Genomic DNA, 15,409 nt, shown 5'->3' on the forward strand with positions numbered 1-15,409 from the left:
AAGATCAAATTCACACAATTAATAAAATGGCTGAAAGTGGTAAAGCTGGTACAAAAAAAAACTCAATTAATTATCAAGAAAATATAATTTAAAAAAAATCTTTCTTAAAAGTTTATGATTATTATTATTATTATTATTATTATTATTATTATTATTATTATTATTATTATTATTATTATTATTATCATTATTATTATTATTACCACCATCATCTTTCCTTCATTGTTGTTACTCATTGCTTAAGCCGTACCAAAAAGAAAGTCAGTATTTGTTTGTTGTTTTAGTATTGCATGAGTGAATAAATCTTAAACTACTCCCTGAAATAGTTACAATAAGTTGCGAAAAACATAAGAATTATCTGGAAGACTTGAAAGAAAACAATTAAGGAATCAAATGGCTGTAACTGATCTAGATGGAAAATGCAATGACAAGAAACAGCCGATCCAAATGTCTCTGGTCACCTAATTAGAGACTGCTCCTAGAAACCTAATACTGCATTCAGTCAACGCACCATATTCTACTGTACTACAAGGTGCAACTGGTTCAGTTTGATTCCTTTGTTACTTGGGACATAACGCTTAAGTTCGCTGGCATCCATTGTATGGATTTCCATCCTTTGGCAGGGCTGGCTTCCTTCTCTCTTCAATTAGAGACCTCTTTATGAAAAAGTTTGACAGCACAAAACTGCTTTAGAAAGTCAGGAAAAAAAGAGTTGTTTCAGTCTTACTGCTAAATAATCAGTGCAGTATTTATTGTAATTATTACTATTATTATTTATAATTCAAACACAAAGTTTTCATCCCTCACGCTCTTATTTAAAGTTTCAATTTGTTTTCCCATAACCCACTCTCTGCACGAAAAGCGGGTAAAGGCCTGTGATGTTTCAAATCAGACCTTGGCCTCCAGCATTTCCAAAAAGAGTTTGTGCATGGGGACCTTGCCCTCCAGTTTGATGCTGTAGAAATGCTGTACAGCTTTGGTGGCGGTTTGACGGAGGAGAGGCAGGGTCATCAGAAACTTGCCAGCCCGGCGTGGGTCTTCCACGTGCTGACTGGCCTCATAGTCCTGGAGGGCTTCATGCAAGACATCCTGCAGCTTCTGAACTGCTTCCACATCTTCTATGTGCATTGAGTCTGGAATACAAAAACAAAACAGAATTATTTACAGAACTTCAGGATTTGGGGGTGAGGGGCATAAAACAAACAATCACTATATTTTCAAGCCAATTACCAGGCCTTGCTCCTAGGGAGACAACTATGGACCTGTTTCAATAAAAATTACATGGTGTTAGTGTGAGCAATACGTCAGTTTTTTACAAAATATCTATAGAAAGGTCAACTGATAATTGCAACAAGAACGTAATATAAGCAATCCTTTTAAAATAAACATACTTTGTTTTACAAGGAAGAAGAAGAAAAAAACACCAACTGCTTGTACAAGCGTGTATCATTTAATTTGTGTCTTTCTAGAATCAGGTAAATTAGAACTTGTTAAAACTGCTAGCCACTAGTCAGGCCTCTGCTAGTGTCAATGACAGTAACACTGGCTGATAGAAGAATTTTAGCCACTAGTACCCTGACTGAAAATTAAAGCGATAGCTTCAAAATAGTTGCCTAATTACATTCATGTTTAAATCATTCAGCACATTGTATTGATTCCGATGACAAGCTAATGATGACAATCTGCTAATTACAGATACAGAATCCCAGGAGTTTTCACATGTCAGTAAATGCATGCAAAATAATGCATGCAACTACAAATATTTAGCATATAATGCACACGTTAGCATGCTTCCTCAGTACATTGTAAACACAACTCTGTTCTGACAGGGCCCGTAATAATTAGAGTGCATCTGTATTAGCAAACAAAACATGTAGAGGTTTTACATTTCAAAGACATATAGTTTAAAGAATAATATAACTTCAAACACCTACATTTTCCTGCATTTTTATGAATCCAAAATTTAAGATCTCAATTATTACTTTAGAGATCTCAAGTATTACTTCTAGGACATTTTTTGAACTGCAAATGCACACAAATTTCCATACCAAGGCCTGCAGAACATATGTATTTACATTATCTTGTTCAAAGTTCTTAAGACCTGAACACTTCCAAGGAAAACCTAGAAGACAGTCTCCTTAAACTACACTGGCATCAACCTAAGAAAAAGCTTTGGCCATGTTTCTTTTTTAATTTGCCCTGTCCTGATACTGAGAAGAATTATTCATAAAACACCAAAAGCTAAATAATATGGTTTAAAACTTAACTCACTTGCGGCATTCAACAATCCATCATCCAAACTATCTAGAATTGTGTTTCTATATATGTACATCAAAAGTCAAGCATGTTCTTTACACATATCTTAAGGGTTACTGTCATAATGCAAAGGATTAGTATAGAGGGAATTAATTAATGACACTGCCCTTCAAAATGTTATTTTTGTTGTTCTAAGCAGTGTCTGTGTGCCTTCCACCTTCCTGTCATTATATCATCAATGTTTAACAATACAGCAAATGAAATAGTATGCTTCGTATACTCCACTGCACTGCTCTAGAACTTCCCTCTCTTTGATGCTCTGCACTTAGTTTTGAATAAAGTTTCCCCTCTAACTGCCAAGCTTCCTCAATGGCAAACCTTTTGAACTCGCACAATGTGGTGTTCAGCTACAGTGCAAAGAAAAACTGCCAAAACAGGCCCTAAAGAAATGCAAAGTATGTGACTTGACATGTAAGAAACAAGTCCCCTTGGGATCTATAAAAAGAATTGGGAAATCAGATGAGAGTGCAGAGGAAATCTATAGCTCAGTTTGTACTGGGAACTTGGAAGTGTTGTGATGAATACATTAGACTTAATACTTTTGGCTATGCTATTATCTGTTTTTTGTGGGGGTTTTTGTTTGCATTTGCTGCTCTAGTGACAAACACCTAGGGTTGTTTTTAAAGTGATAAAGCAAGCAGTACAAAAAAGAGTAACTTAGTACAACAGAGAACAGAGATGACAATTACCAGTCGAAATGCCAATTTAACTATTTTCTGGATAGCAACTATTGCACACATATTGTTTTGCAAACTTTTGGAGTGAATGACTGCACATCTGCTGCTTTAAAATTTCAAACTTGCTTGGCTCTATAAAGCTTTCTGGGGTGCATTTAAATGACAACCCTATAATGTTTTTATCATGTGTTAATTCTCCTTGAATTAAAGTTACACAGAAATATAGAATTATTAAATCAACAGCCGAAATGAGTCATGCAGACAATTCCAAGAACAGATCCATTTGAAAACAGCCAGAGAGACACGAACTAAATGAGCAGTGTGCTCGTGTTGTAAACACTGTTTAGTTGGGAAATTGAAGACATGGGTTAGTTTGTATTTGACTGACTTCATTCTAATCATAGCAGCATGTGGGCCAGGTTACTCGGAACAAATACAAATGTAAAAAGTGCAAAACCATTTTTCTTCAATCAGTCTGGGAATTTGTCAATCAATATAGAGATGAACTCTTAATTACAAAATCAATTAAAAAATTATTCCTCAAAAGAGTCACGCGCTTCGACTCTCGGGGGTGCAATTTGGGCAGAAGGGCTCATTTCATTCAGGTTGGCCAAATAGGGAGCCGTCATCCGCAAGCAAGCAAAGGCAATCTGGTTTTTCATTTTTCAGTGTGGCTGAGCCCAGCCTGAGATTGATCATCACACATGGCCCCAGAAAAACTGTCAATATCTTGAACGCTGTAGAATTTGAACAAATAGTCACCCGCCCATTCAAGCCACTCATTGCGTCCGATTTAACAGATTTTATTGACAGTTTCCTTCTTGTAATTAAAGGGAAAACTACTGGCCAGCAACCAAGATAAAGTTCAAAGATAGGGTCAAAACAAAAGGAGGTGGAGGACCACGACATGACTCTAAATGATATGCAACATCAGAGCATGTTACTGACATCTAGGTGCTGAATGATGCACCTTATTAAAGAGGGATCTAAGGTGAACTTTATGCAAATGCTAAAAGGGACAACAATAAAGCATTAGGGAGATGCAAAATGGGGAGGGGGGTGCACAAGTCATTTGAGTTCTTTGCTGCTTCAGCACTTGAAATTCAAATAAGGGAGTAGAGTTCATTCTGTGAACAATTAACTCCTTCTGTGCTGGCAAACTATTCAAGAGCATGTTTTTTTTTCTAAAAGCAGAGTAAGAAAAGCAGCAACAGATGACTGCTTCAAGATATGTTTTAAAATACTGGATAGTATCCTTACAGTATGTCGGAAGTAGAGTTGTTATCAAATTTGAACTACAATGAACTGACCATGTCACAGAACTGAAGGGAATTTTGGCCACATAGCTAAAGATTTAGACAAGCACTCTTAGGAGAAGTCAACACAGCAGAAGTTCTTAGAAAACAGATAAGATGGCATGAAGAAAATGTGCCAACAGTCAAACAAATCTCCCAACCTGAATTAGCAAGCGCTATAGCTTTGAGGGTGACAAACTCTTCCTTCTCCAGCTTCATGCTCTTGTATTTCTTTACCAGCTGCAGAATGGCGTTATTAAGGTCAAGCAGGCCTGCCAGCTTGGATTGATCTTCGTCCATGATGTAGTCTTCAGCGTAGACCAGCTCATCCTGAAAGGACAGCGACCGGTACACCACTCCCAGGATCAGAATCTCCATCCACGCACTCTGCAGGAGGCTCATCTGGTCAGCAAGGGACAGAGTGGAGAACCCTGCCAAAACAAAAACAGACAAAACAATTAAATTATCATGATGTACTGAAACCATTTCAAAGTGGGCAGGGAGAGACTTAGAGGCTTTCTTACTTGCTCCCTCCTTGCTGAGCTCACATTATGCAGTACAAGCCAGGAGCATGGTTATTGCCTTTGTTTATTTTTTACTTGTAAACTGGACAATACAAGCAGCTGTCACAGCTGGTAAGAAAACATTTTTAAAGCAGGTACTTGAATGTTTGTACCTTAAAAGACCTGCAAAATATTGATGTACAATGAAATACTATTGACTTATTTGAGGACTGACTTCTTTAAGTAATATAACTTTTAAAAAGTAATTTCTTAACCAATGTTAAGGTGTACACCTCTTAACACCCCTGTAAGCTTTAAGGTGAAGGACTATAGCCAAACACAATTAGCTGTATTAGTTTTACCCCACAGTGCTTTTCGACACTAACCTGAAAGACTACTCTACCAGTTCATTCCAGGATAATTCACAGAAAGAGACAACATTGATAAGTTGTGGGGTGATGTTATGAACTATTCTCTGCTCATTGACGTCTGAATTGAGACCGCCAAACTCATCACACTTGTAACCTACGATGAGAACTTTTCTTCTATTAACATTCTGTCGATTTAGAGGTTTTAACTGATTCTCAGGTGACAGCTTGAGGATCTTCAGTATGATTTCTGAATTGAAATGCTGATGACATTATCTAAAATAAAGCTGCAGTCATGATGCTGCAGCTGCTTTTCAAGTGTTTCTTGGGGCGTTAGTCTCCTCCACAATTTGAAGCTGGGATTCTTTTGCTCTTGAGAAAAACCTTATCTTCTATTGCACACTACTAAAATCAATTTTAGGCATTACATGAGCTGAAAGAGTAATCGCTAATCATAAACCTGTATTGTGAATATTTTGGGTGGAAATGGCATGACTTGAGACTTGTAGTTTATTAAAAGCAATTAAGAAATACATAAAAATAATAATGTAAAACTGCAAAAATGGTAATAACCCTTTTTTTAGTAAATTATGTCGGGGTGATCAATAGTTAGCTTTGCAGCATGATGGAAGAAAATCTGCTAAGAACACTACCTACACTTGTTAACGAATAATACTTCTAAGCGTGGACAACTAGTTTTATATGACGACAGTAACACATAATTCCAGCATTGTGGGAATAAGGAGATATTTAGCAACATCTGTTAAAAAGCCAATCTGAGAAAGGCTTCACTGCTGAATCTGTTCATTTTTATCTCTTTCTGACTTGATCACTAATGGCAAGCTGCTCATTATGTATATGTTTCAGGCTATTGTTTATAACAACTGCTAATTTATTATCCCAAACTGTTAACATCTCTGATCTCATTAGGAGCAGTAGAACAGTGCTGAGCAGTTGGTGATTTTTCTGGCCTGCTGGTAAAAAGCAATATAGTGCCAGTTGGCAAGGCCAACCACTAGTACTTAATAAATTCATCAAAAGGGATTAGTCAAGATTTTCTTAAGGGGGTCTTTAATATGAGGCTGAGGCATTCTTGTAAGCAGATCTGTACAGCTTGCTGGCACTGCTAAAAATATACATTCTGTTAACATCTCATTACCATCAACACTTCTTGTCTTCTGTTGATTGGTTTTGAAAGGTGGATGCAATGGGAGATGACACAGCATCTTAATACAGTAAACCATTCTACTTTTTTCACTTAAGTATTGGAGGCTTAAGAAATGATTTAAGAAATTATATTTAGATATAAAATGTCGAGGAAATTAGATAAAGCAAGAAGGGACAGGGGTACACAGGCAGATGGATGGGAGGACAGTGGAAGATGAAAAAAGAAAGGGGAAAGAAAGAAAGTCTCCCAGCAGCGCCAGATGGACGGTGTATATAGCCTGCAGCCCCTTCCTGTGACAGGCCTATTCTCCCCTCCTAGACACTGCTGTTAGTAAATAATTAGATTTACACATTCCCCAATCTCCACACATCTTTCCGCTGAATAATTAAAAGCGGGATGATTAGTTTATTGAGTGGAAGGAAGAACTTTTTTTTTATTGAGGTCCATCAATGATTTTATCAGGGGCAGCACTTTTACGGTTGTCATGCGAGTGCAGGCATCCAATTTTTCTTATCTGCCTGATTAATACAAACGCTGTTTCAGGACGCATTAATTAACAGATACAAATCTACGTTCTCATGCAGGGATCAATACAGAGAAGAAAAGAGGCATCAATGTGAATTTAGTGCTGATGATGGAGAAGGTACTCTATTGACATTTACGTGCATGGAAACTTGAAAGTTGCACTACAGTCTTCTGTCCGTTATTTCCTTTTAAAAAATGACCTATTTTAACCTTAATTACATTTCACATGTACTGAACCAGCAGTATAAAAAGGACAGTATTCGACAACCTTGTTAGAAAATAATATTATTTTTTTCTTCATGCTTCACAGACAGCTTGCAAACACTAAGAGAAATAAAATAACTGTGCATATAGATGGTATCACCCCATCGTCCTTCTTCATCCCCACAACACATTTAGCCATAAGCGAAACTTGGTTCAGCCATTCTGCTGTGTTCAGCCATGTCCCTAGGAAGCTGACGCAAATGCAATGGGCAAATGTCTGCTGTTTTTTCTTCTTTTTTTGAAAAGCAAACTGATGCACTTTACAGTCAACTTACAAAAAAGGCTAAGCATTCAAATGTGTGAAAGGCACGCACCAAAAATATATCTGATGGCTAGTCTTTAAAAATACACTTTCATTTCAGAAAGGATAAATGTGTGTCTACTGTACCGAACGTTCACAGAAAGACGCTGTGGCGCAGCCATGCAAATTTAACCCCTACCAGCCAGTCCTATTTGATATTAAGCGCTTCCAGTCCTATGCCATCATTCCGTTAAGCTCCTCGTAATGTGTTATAAATTAAATTTAATTATGGATTTGCTTTGGCGGGATCATGTTAGTTGAAGCTTTTAGGCCTGAGCCCTGCAGGCAACCACATGCGACTAGTTGTGCTTCTAGTAGGACCTCTATAAATTGGTAATTTAGATTTCAGAAGCCTCTCCAAAGCAGTCATCAGACAGCTTTTTAAGTCTCTTTTCCAAGACAGCATTTACAAAGGGTTAACAAACCGTTCAAAAAGTCACTTCTGATTGTATAACAAGAAACAAGAAAATTAAATGACAAACATTTAGACTAAATGTGTTTTGATTAGGTTAAAAAATATGTTTGTTAGGGGGCTCCTGAGCGGCGCATCTTGTAAGCACACTGGTTGGAGTGCAGGATGCACCCTATAGCCTGGAGGTCGGCGATTTGAGTCCAGGCTGATGACACATGCTTCGGAGGACAGCATGTGTTCATCTTCGCCACTCCCGAGTTAGCGTTAATGTGATAATAATATAAAATAAATACATAATAAAATAATTGCTGATTACTAAATTAAAAACAAAAAGATTTTTGTCAGTGAATTATAGTTTCTTTTAGTATTTTTTAATTCAGAACTATTGAGTGTTTAATAGTTACATAGCTCAGGTTTTATAACACATCAGCCATTTCGTTTCTTTAGCTGTAAGTACTTCTCTGTGGTCTAATTCCATTAAAGTGCTCTCTTTAAATATACTTGGGCAGCATATACATAACTTTTACTTACAAGAAAACCAGATTTAAAATCTATTGAAAAACATGTTCAAGCCAGGTAATATGAAGAGATGTCAACGAATTCAGTATTGAAACCTACTGTACGCCAATCTCTGTATGCTATCCTTCAAAGATAGGGTATGCCGCTTCTCTAACAAAATGTAAAAGGAATAAAAAAAGAAAGAAAACTTTGCTGTTATTTGTTCACAACTGTCCCTCACCTCCTTTACCCAGGAGGATCTATTAGGAAAACTACAGTGAACTGATGACAAGTGCCAGCGAGCACAGACCTCCGCTTTTTATCACAGTACTGCTTTCATCTCTCTGAAACAAGGACAGAACAATCTAAGCCGCAGGTGTGTGTGTGTGTGTGTGTGTGTGTGTGTGTGTGTGGAGGGGGTTGAAGGGGGGATACATTAACACTACTGTGGCCATCTCAATCCATTTAAGACAGTGGTTATCAACTAAACAAATATTTGCCTGTCAGGAAGAAAAAAGGCATGCTGTACATGAGTTGCCCAGATACTGCACAAGAAAGCATGGGAGTATTAAAAAAAGGTGGCCTGACCTTGTGTACCACAATAAATGGAAGAAACTTTAAAAGGCACAATGCAATGCAATACTGCATACAGTGTTTTCTTGTCTTCTTAAAGGAAACAGTACTTAAGAAAGACTGTTTACTAATATAAGTTAGTGTGTATATATATTTACATTAATGTACTTATTTGACTTAAATTCTAAGCACCTTAAGTGTGCTTTATTTAATGTGTCTATTTTCTAATTTATTATACTTTAGAGTAAAGTTGATGAATTAAAATAAATGTTAACAGCATAGAAAGCAGCTTAGAAAATCATATACTGTACTTTTGTATGTTCAGTACAGTTTCTATTATGTTTCCAAATTTTCCCTTTTAGCTACCTCCCAGGGTTTTCAGTGTTTATAATCATTTGTGCTTTTTTTTGTATTACAATTATTATATGTTTAAGGAACAGAGCAGTCCATTGAAAATTAAATATTATTATTATTATATATATATATATATATATATATATATATATATATATATATATATATATATATATATATATATATATATACACACACACACACACATAACGTGGTGCCTTTTTTCTCTCACTAAAAAATATGTGAAACAGAAGGAATAGGCCTAGTTGTATGTTTTGGGTTGTACAATCTGGAGGCCAAATGAAAACTGACATGCCTTCCTTACCAAAGTAATCCTTCAGCCTTACTCAAACAATTAGATTGTGGCCCTGATTTTCCACTGTGAGCTTATTGCCTAACTCATAGTATGGTAGAAGTGTCTTTCCAGCATTGTAATGTAGGCCATTGTGCACATACCTACCATATTTTGTTGGAAACTGGGATATAGGAAGATTATTCACACAAAAAAACAAAAAAAACAAACAAACAATGGACAACTGAGGGTGTACTGTAAAGGTACTGGGCTAAACATCATAATAAAATACTGATTTCTCTATGCTGTAACTGGATATGGTGGTTTATTCTTTTTATGTTTTATATTCATTTTATTATAGATCTTTACATTAGACCAATGGAAAGGTATGCTGCACAGTCAACTGATCACTAAGTCTAAAAGAACTGCTTGATTCTAATACACCTAATTAGCAAATCGGCAGACTCTTAATTGCATACATTAGGACTGATTCGTAGTGGAGATTAATTCTAAATATACCCAAGCAGCTGGTTAAGATTCCATGGATTACTGTATGGACTGTATTTTTCCACTTAATTAGATATCAAAATTAAGTGGCAACAAGCGTTTTGACATAACGGGGGACTGAACCATTGCTTCCAGTCCCTGGGCTGCACTAAAGTGACCGCCAAACAGAGTCGCACAGATGGAGTGATATTAAACGGCACACTGGAAAGCCATTTCAAATAATAAAATATCAATATTTAGATTTTAATTACCCCTTTGCTTTGTCGTTTTCACCGTTGCCACAGCAGTGAGAGGTGGTAGGAATGACATTGCAGCTCCTGTTACATTTTGCATTTTGGAATGATAAACATTTCAGGAGGTAGTGACATCCTGCTTTATTTTTCTGCTTGTATTTGCAAGAAGCGGTTTCACAAAACGTCTTGCAATTCCTATTAAGGGGATTAGTGCTGTGTATACAATACACAAGAGCTTGTCAGCAATAACTGTACTCTTTTTGATGTCCAACCTGGACAAATCCTAAAAGATTTTCCTCTGAAAGTTTAAAAGTTGCAATCAATTCCTAGGGGAAGGGTGTAGAAGCCATGTAATAATCATTCAAAACACAGCCAGGTTGGACTTATGTAGGTATGTATTTCATGTCACCTAAAATATTCACCTGATTCTTGCCAGAAGACTCCTTCATGTGTCTGAAAACCCCATGTATTTAAAACAATATAAGGGTTGATGTTAGAGTTTGTTACAGATTAGATTTCTTTTTTTCAAAATCGTGGGTATTGAAAAGCTGTTACAGAAGTGGTACTACTGCAACAGATAATTGTATGACAGGTAATGTCAGTTTGTTGCATAAAATTTCCTGCACACTGTAGCTATATTGGCATATTACAAAGGGAAATATATAAATGTTAGCATAGTTTAACCCCCCACCCACCCCACACCAATATCTAGTTTTCAATAACATAAAAAACATATATTTTTTTAAACTAAGCCTTTAAAGAAACAGATTGTCCCATTTGGTATTTCAGTTTGATGTCTGCTCTGTGAGGACATATTGAATGAAATATCAGAAACAGATTTATTCACGGTGACACATAAGGAATGTGACCAATTCTGTAAAACCACAGGCAATATGAATGATGGAAAGCTAGCATTTTTTTTGCCATTATGCTTCAGACACAGTCACAATTTTTTCTAGCATCAGTGTATTCCCAGTCCAGGGCAGCCACATGTGCTTTAGAACATTACTACTCAGAGCAACCGGATGTGAAAGAAAGAAAAGATGATAACTACCTATTTACCTTTTTAAAATTGTTTTGTTGTTGTTGTTGTTGTTTGTCCAAAAGCAAAATGTTATTTATTTATATAAATCAATATTCTTGTTTGCATAAGTGGCTGTAAATAGGAGTAGAGAATTATCGTCCATGTTTTTAAGTAAAATTTCAAACAATAAACTGAACTGCGTATTGAGACTCAATAAACTCTATTTGGCATGCATGTTTAGGTTTTACTGTGTAAAAAATATAGGCAAAAACCTATAATGCTCTCAACAACATTCCTGACATTAGCATGTCATAGTTTAAATTGAAAGAGAAGGCCCCTTAAACATGTTTTAATGCTTTTAAGACAAGCCATTTCCCCATTTCACAGCAATGAGCACCTTTTAATATCTGAAAAAGCAATGGCTGAAAATCTTAATTAATTGTTCCATACTACTTCAGGATCATTATGCAGTGTAATAAAGGCTGTGTAATTATGATATTTTACAGCTATTACCAGGGCTGATAGCTCGTATTTCATCATCAGCTGGACCCAATGGCTTTTGAGCCACTTGGTTTCCTTTGATGAACTAGAGAGGCGTATCAGGCCCAAATAATAACCAGGACAAGCAGTTATAATAGTGACCTCCAGATGAAGAAATAGATAAAGATAACCTATAAATCCTGGAACAAGCGCCATCACAATGCAGGGGGTTGATAGGGGGGACAGAATAAGCAGACAAAAAGAGAAGGCAGGTGTTGTGCAATGGGGCATCCGTGTCTGCATCACTGATCTGCTTTTTAATGAAACACCTACACAGTGCCCTCTAAGAAAGGGCCCATTGTGGCCTTCTAAGAGAATGCAATACAATTAGTTGTAACGCACGATGCATACCTCTACACGCAATGATAAAACCCATCATTACCACTCAGAGAACACACTGACTTATTGTAGCGTTAACAAAAAAAAAAACAAAGTAAAAAAAAAAATACCAACAGGGACATCACCTGTCTTCTTTTCAGGCTGCTTTGTAGAGCTATCAGACGTCTAACTCAAGTATTACATGAAAATGAATGAATATATATAAGTGGGCATTTAAATACAAAACTTACCGACTACTTTCATAACACTTTTTATCACCTGATATAAACGTCCACATCTTAATCACAACAAGAAAGAAAAACCCACATGTACAGTCTCTTGCGGTGTGCATCTCTACTTACTATGCCAGGCTGAAACAGCAGTTTGATTGGTAGTAAGAGGATCTGTATGTTCTCATGTACACTGCAGAAAGCAGTGTTTAAATATTTTAAATATAAATCCTGGAAACGTAAAGCTAATTCCATGCTTATGTTACCAAAAACAGACTTTCCCCGTGAAATATTAAAACAAGAACTATCCGACAAGATAAAAAATCATCCTGCAGCCAACAGCTTTCTAGCATCTCTAGTGAGAATGTTATAGTTTATAGATAATTAGTAGGGTTATCTCAGTCTAAAGAGAAAGGGTGCTAACATCTCAATTACAGTCATTGAGCAATGAAAATATTATCGGTGAAGTGAAACATTTCCTTCTTCACATTTATCATAACTGTGTCTGAATGCACCAGCTTTGTCTCTAACACTAACACCACCAGTTTCAAACAGTGAGATTATCCCCTAGGTGTCACGTTATATTTAATTTAGAATTATACAAATATGCAGAATATTCTCCACTCTGTTGCTTACCTTTCTTTTTTATACCTTTTTCTAAACTGGGTTGTTTTCAAAGTCTAGTGTTTTTTTTTTTTTTTTTTTTTTCTTAAAGCAAAATCAGCAAGTTATTTTTTTCTTTCTTGTGTGCCTTAGGAGTATGACAGGTACAAATGTGTCCAGGTATGGAAATTCTTTTTGTTAAAGCCCACAAAAAGAGACTGGGGAATAAGCAGAGTGTAAGCAAGGGAATAAGCAGAGTGTAAGCAGGGAATAAGCATGCTTCCAGCTCTTAATAATTAGAAGTAATGGACTTCCCAGTGGATTCTCACTATATATTTATTCTCTTGGTTATCAAACTCAACTGGATTTATGAGACTAACTGCTAAAGATGTATCTGTTCCATTTTATGTCTGTATACTTGTAAACATAACTAAGACAGGCTGGGAAACATGCTTAAGAACTGTTATGTTTTTGTTACAAATGGTAGGCCAAAGCAATGGTAAATACTTAGGATTGCCACATTATACATGTCCTTTAGAATTATTTTAGAGTATATTTAGTATTTAGCAATAGGTAGGCATGGAAACCAGAAACTTTATAATAAAAGGTAATGTTCTATAGTTGAATGCCTTTCCAGTATATTACAAATAGTTTTATAGTTTTCATAGATCATTACAGACTAAAAAAAAATAGAGCATTTGTACAAGTGGACTGAATGCCTTCACTGCTCACGAACAATTTTAGGGGGGAAACAAAAGTAAAATACACATACAGTACAGATGTTTTGTAAGAATTTCTTTTAAACATTATACTGAACATGATATGACTGATTTGCTGAGACTGAGGATTGTAAAGTGGCACAAAGGTCGCACCTGGATCTCAGTTTGTTTTGGAAGCATTACTTGCAGGAGCACTATAATAACACAGGTGTCGTCTGCAAAGCTGTGCTATGAAACAGGAAGAAGAACTAGCATAAGAACCCTGAAATTACCCAATCAGCACAAGCACTATAACTACGTTTGAGGAACTGTGAAACAAGGCGTATAAAATTAGAAACCAACAGATTATGAATACGAAGGTCCTCCCTCAGTAAACTAAGCCCCATCAGTAAATAATTTACAACACCATTAGGCAATTTTCAGGGTAAAGCCAATCCAGCAGACTCCTATTTCCCCTTAGTCAGGGATCCTGTTTAACCTGATGCATGGCCTACGTCTACTGCTGCGTGAAGAGTTATAATACTCCGGCAGCTCAAATCCAATCCCATTTCCGCGCCTGCTTGCTCGCTGATGGAAAGGATGGCCCATTTGAACTGTTATTTTGGGGGCTGGGGAGGTGATGGCCATTTCATGCTTGTCTGTGAACTTTGCATGAACCGCCAGTAATAATGTAGTGTGATGACAGGCCAGTTATACCTTCCACTAAATTTAGTGTCTGGAATGAGCTGAAATAGTGTTTGGTTTGTGTAATTACATCCATCTATCTTTATATTCCAGCAGCATATCGCAAATTGAAAATACTAAAAATTGACTGTTCATTCTGATATTTAATGATTGCCAAAGACACCGATGATTTATTGGTTACTTACCGATGTGACACATTTGCATCTTATTAGATGGAGATTACTAGGCCTTCAAATTGCGGATGCGGCCCTATCATGTCTGATGGATTGATTTGATTTGCAAATGTAATCAAACTAATAAGAGGGAAAAAATGAGCAATAATGCCTTGTTTTTTCAACTGGCAAACACACCCCAGTCAACAAGGCTGATGGCCCTGACAAAGCTGGGAGGCACCACAGAGTCACTGTGCAGCCTTTTGCGCTGTACAAATAAACAGGAGTTTTTTGCAGAGATACGGACAAAAATTCAGTCTCTGGAGCTTTTTAACATTACAAAACAAGGATGCCCTTTCAGGTGACATATTGTTAACGGCACATCACTGTTAGCAGGGCAAAAACAAAAAGAGTACTGTCCTACTCTGTACAGTAAATAAGTAGCAAAACCAGAAAGAGTACTGTCCCACTCTTTACAGTAAATACATACCAAAAACAAAGACAGTACTGTCCCACTCGACAGTAAATAAGTATCAAAATGAAAAGTTACTGGTGTACTGACAGGTAAAATTACAGAAGCACAATATAACAGAAGGATTTCACGTCTTAAAAAATAAATGTATCTTTTCACATTTTTATGTCAGGCTTTGACAATGAGAAACAATAAAACAGACATGCACAATAACTGCAAATATTAGTTGATGTTTCTTAATATACTTCATTGATCTTAAGTGCAAAATAATGTAACAGCACTGTAGTTGAAGTATTTGTACTTTGAAATGTGTCTACAAAAACGTTAAACAAACTTGAACTTGCCTAAAGAAGAACAAAAAACAAAAAATGATGAAAAGTG

The 15,409-nt window shown here is 36.4% G+C and overlaps 1 protein-coding gene across 7 annotated transcripts in view; it reads right to left on the reverse strand.

Moving 5' to 3' along the window:
• Positions 1 to 201: 201 nt before the first annotated feature.
• LOC121315974 (estrogen-related receptor gamma) overlaps positions 202 to 15,409 on the reverse strand; it is a 137,811-nt gene continuing 122,603 nt past the window's right edge. For all 7 annotated transcript variants that reach the window (XM_041250625.1, XM_041250627.1, XM_041250628.1 and 4 more), the window contains 2 exons: positions 4,450 to 4,719; positions 202 to 1,133 (listed from right to left, as the gene is read on the reverse strand). In XM_041250625.1, the coding sequence (XP_041106559.1) occupies positions 889 to 1,133; positions 4,450 to 4,719 (515 nt within the window). In that variant the 3' untranslated portion in view covers positions 202 to 888. The remainder of the gene's footprint in view (positions 1,134 to 4,449; positions 4,720 to 15,409) is intronic.

This window comes from Polyodon spathula, chromosome 5, assembly GCF_017654505.1.
Source record: "Polyodon spathula isolate WHYD16114869_AA chromosome 5, ASM1765450v1, whole genome shotgun sequence".
In the NCBI taxonomy this organism is placed as follows: domain Eukaryota; kingdom Metazoa; phylum Chordata; class Actinopteri; order Acipenseriformes; family Polyodontidae; genus Polyodon; species Polyodon spathula.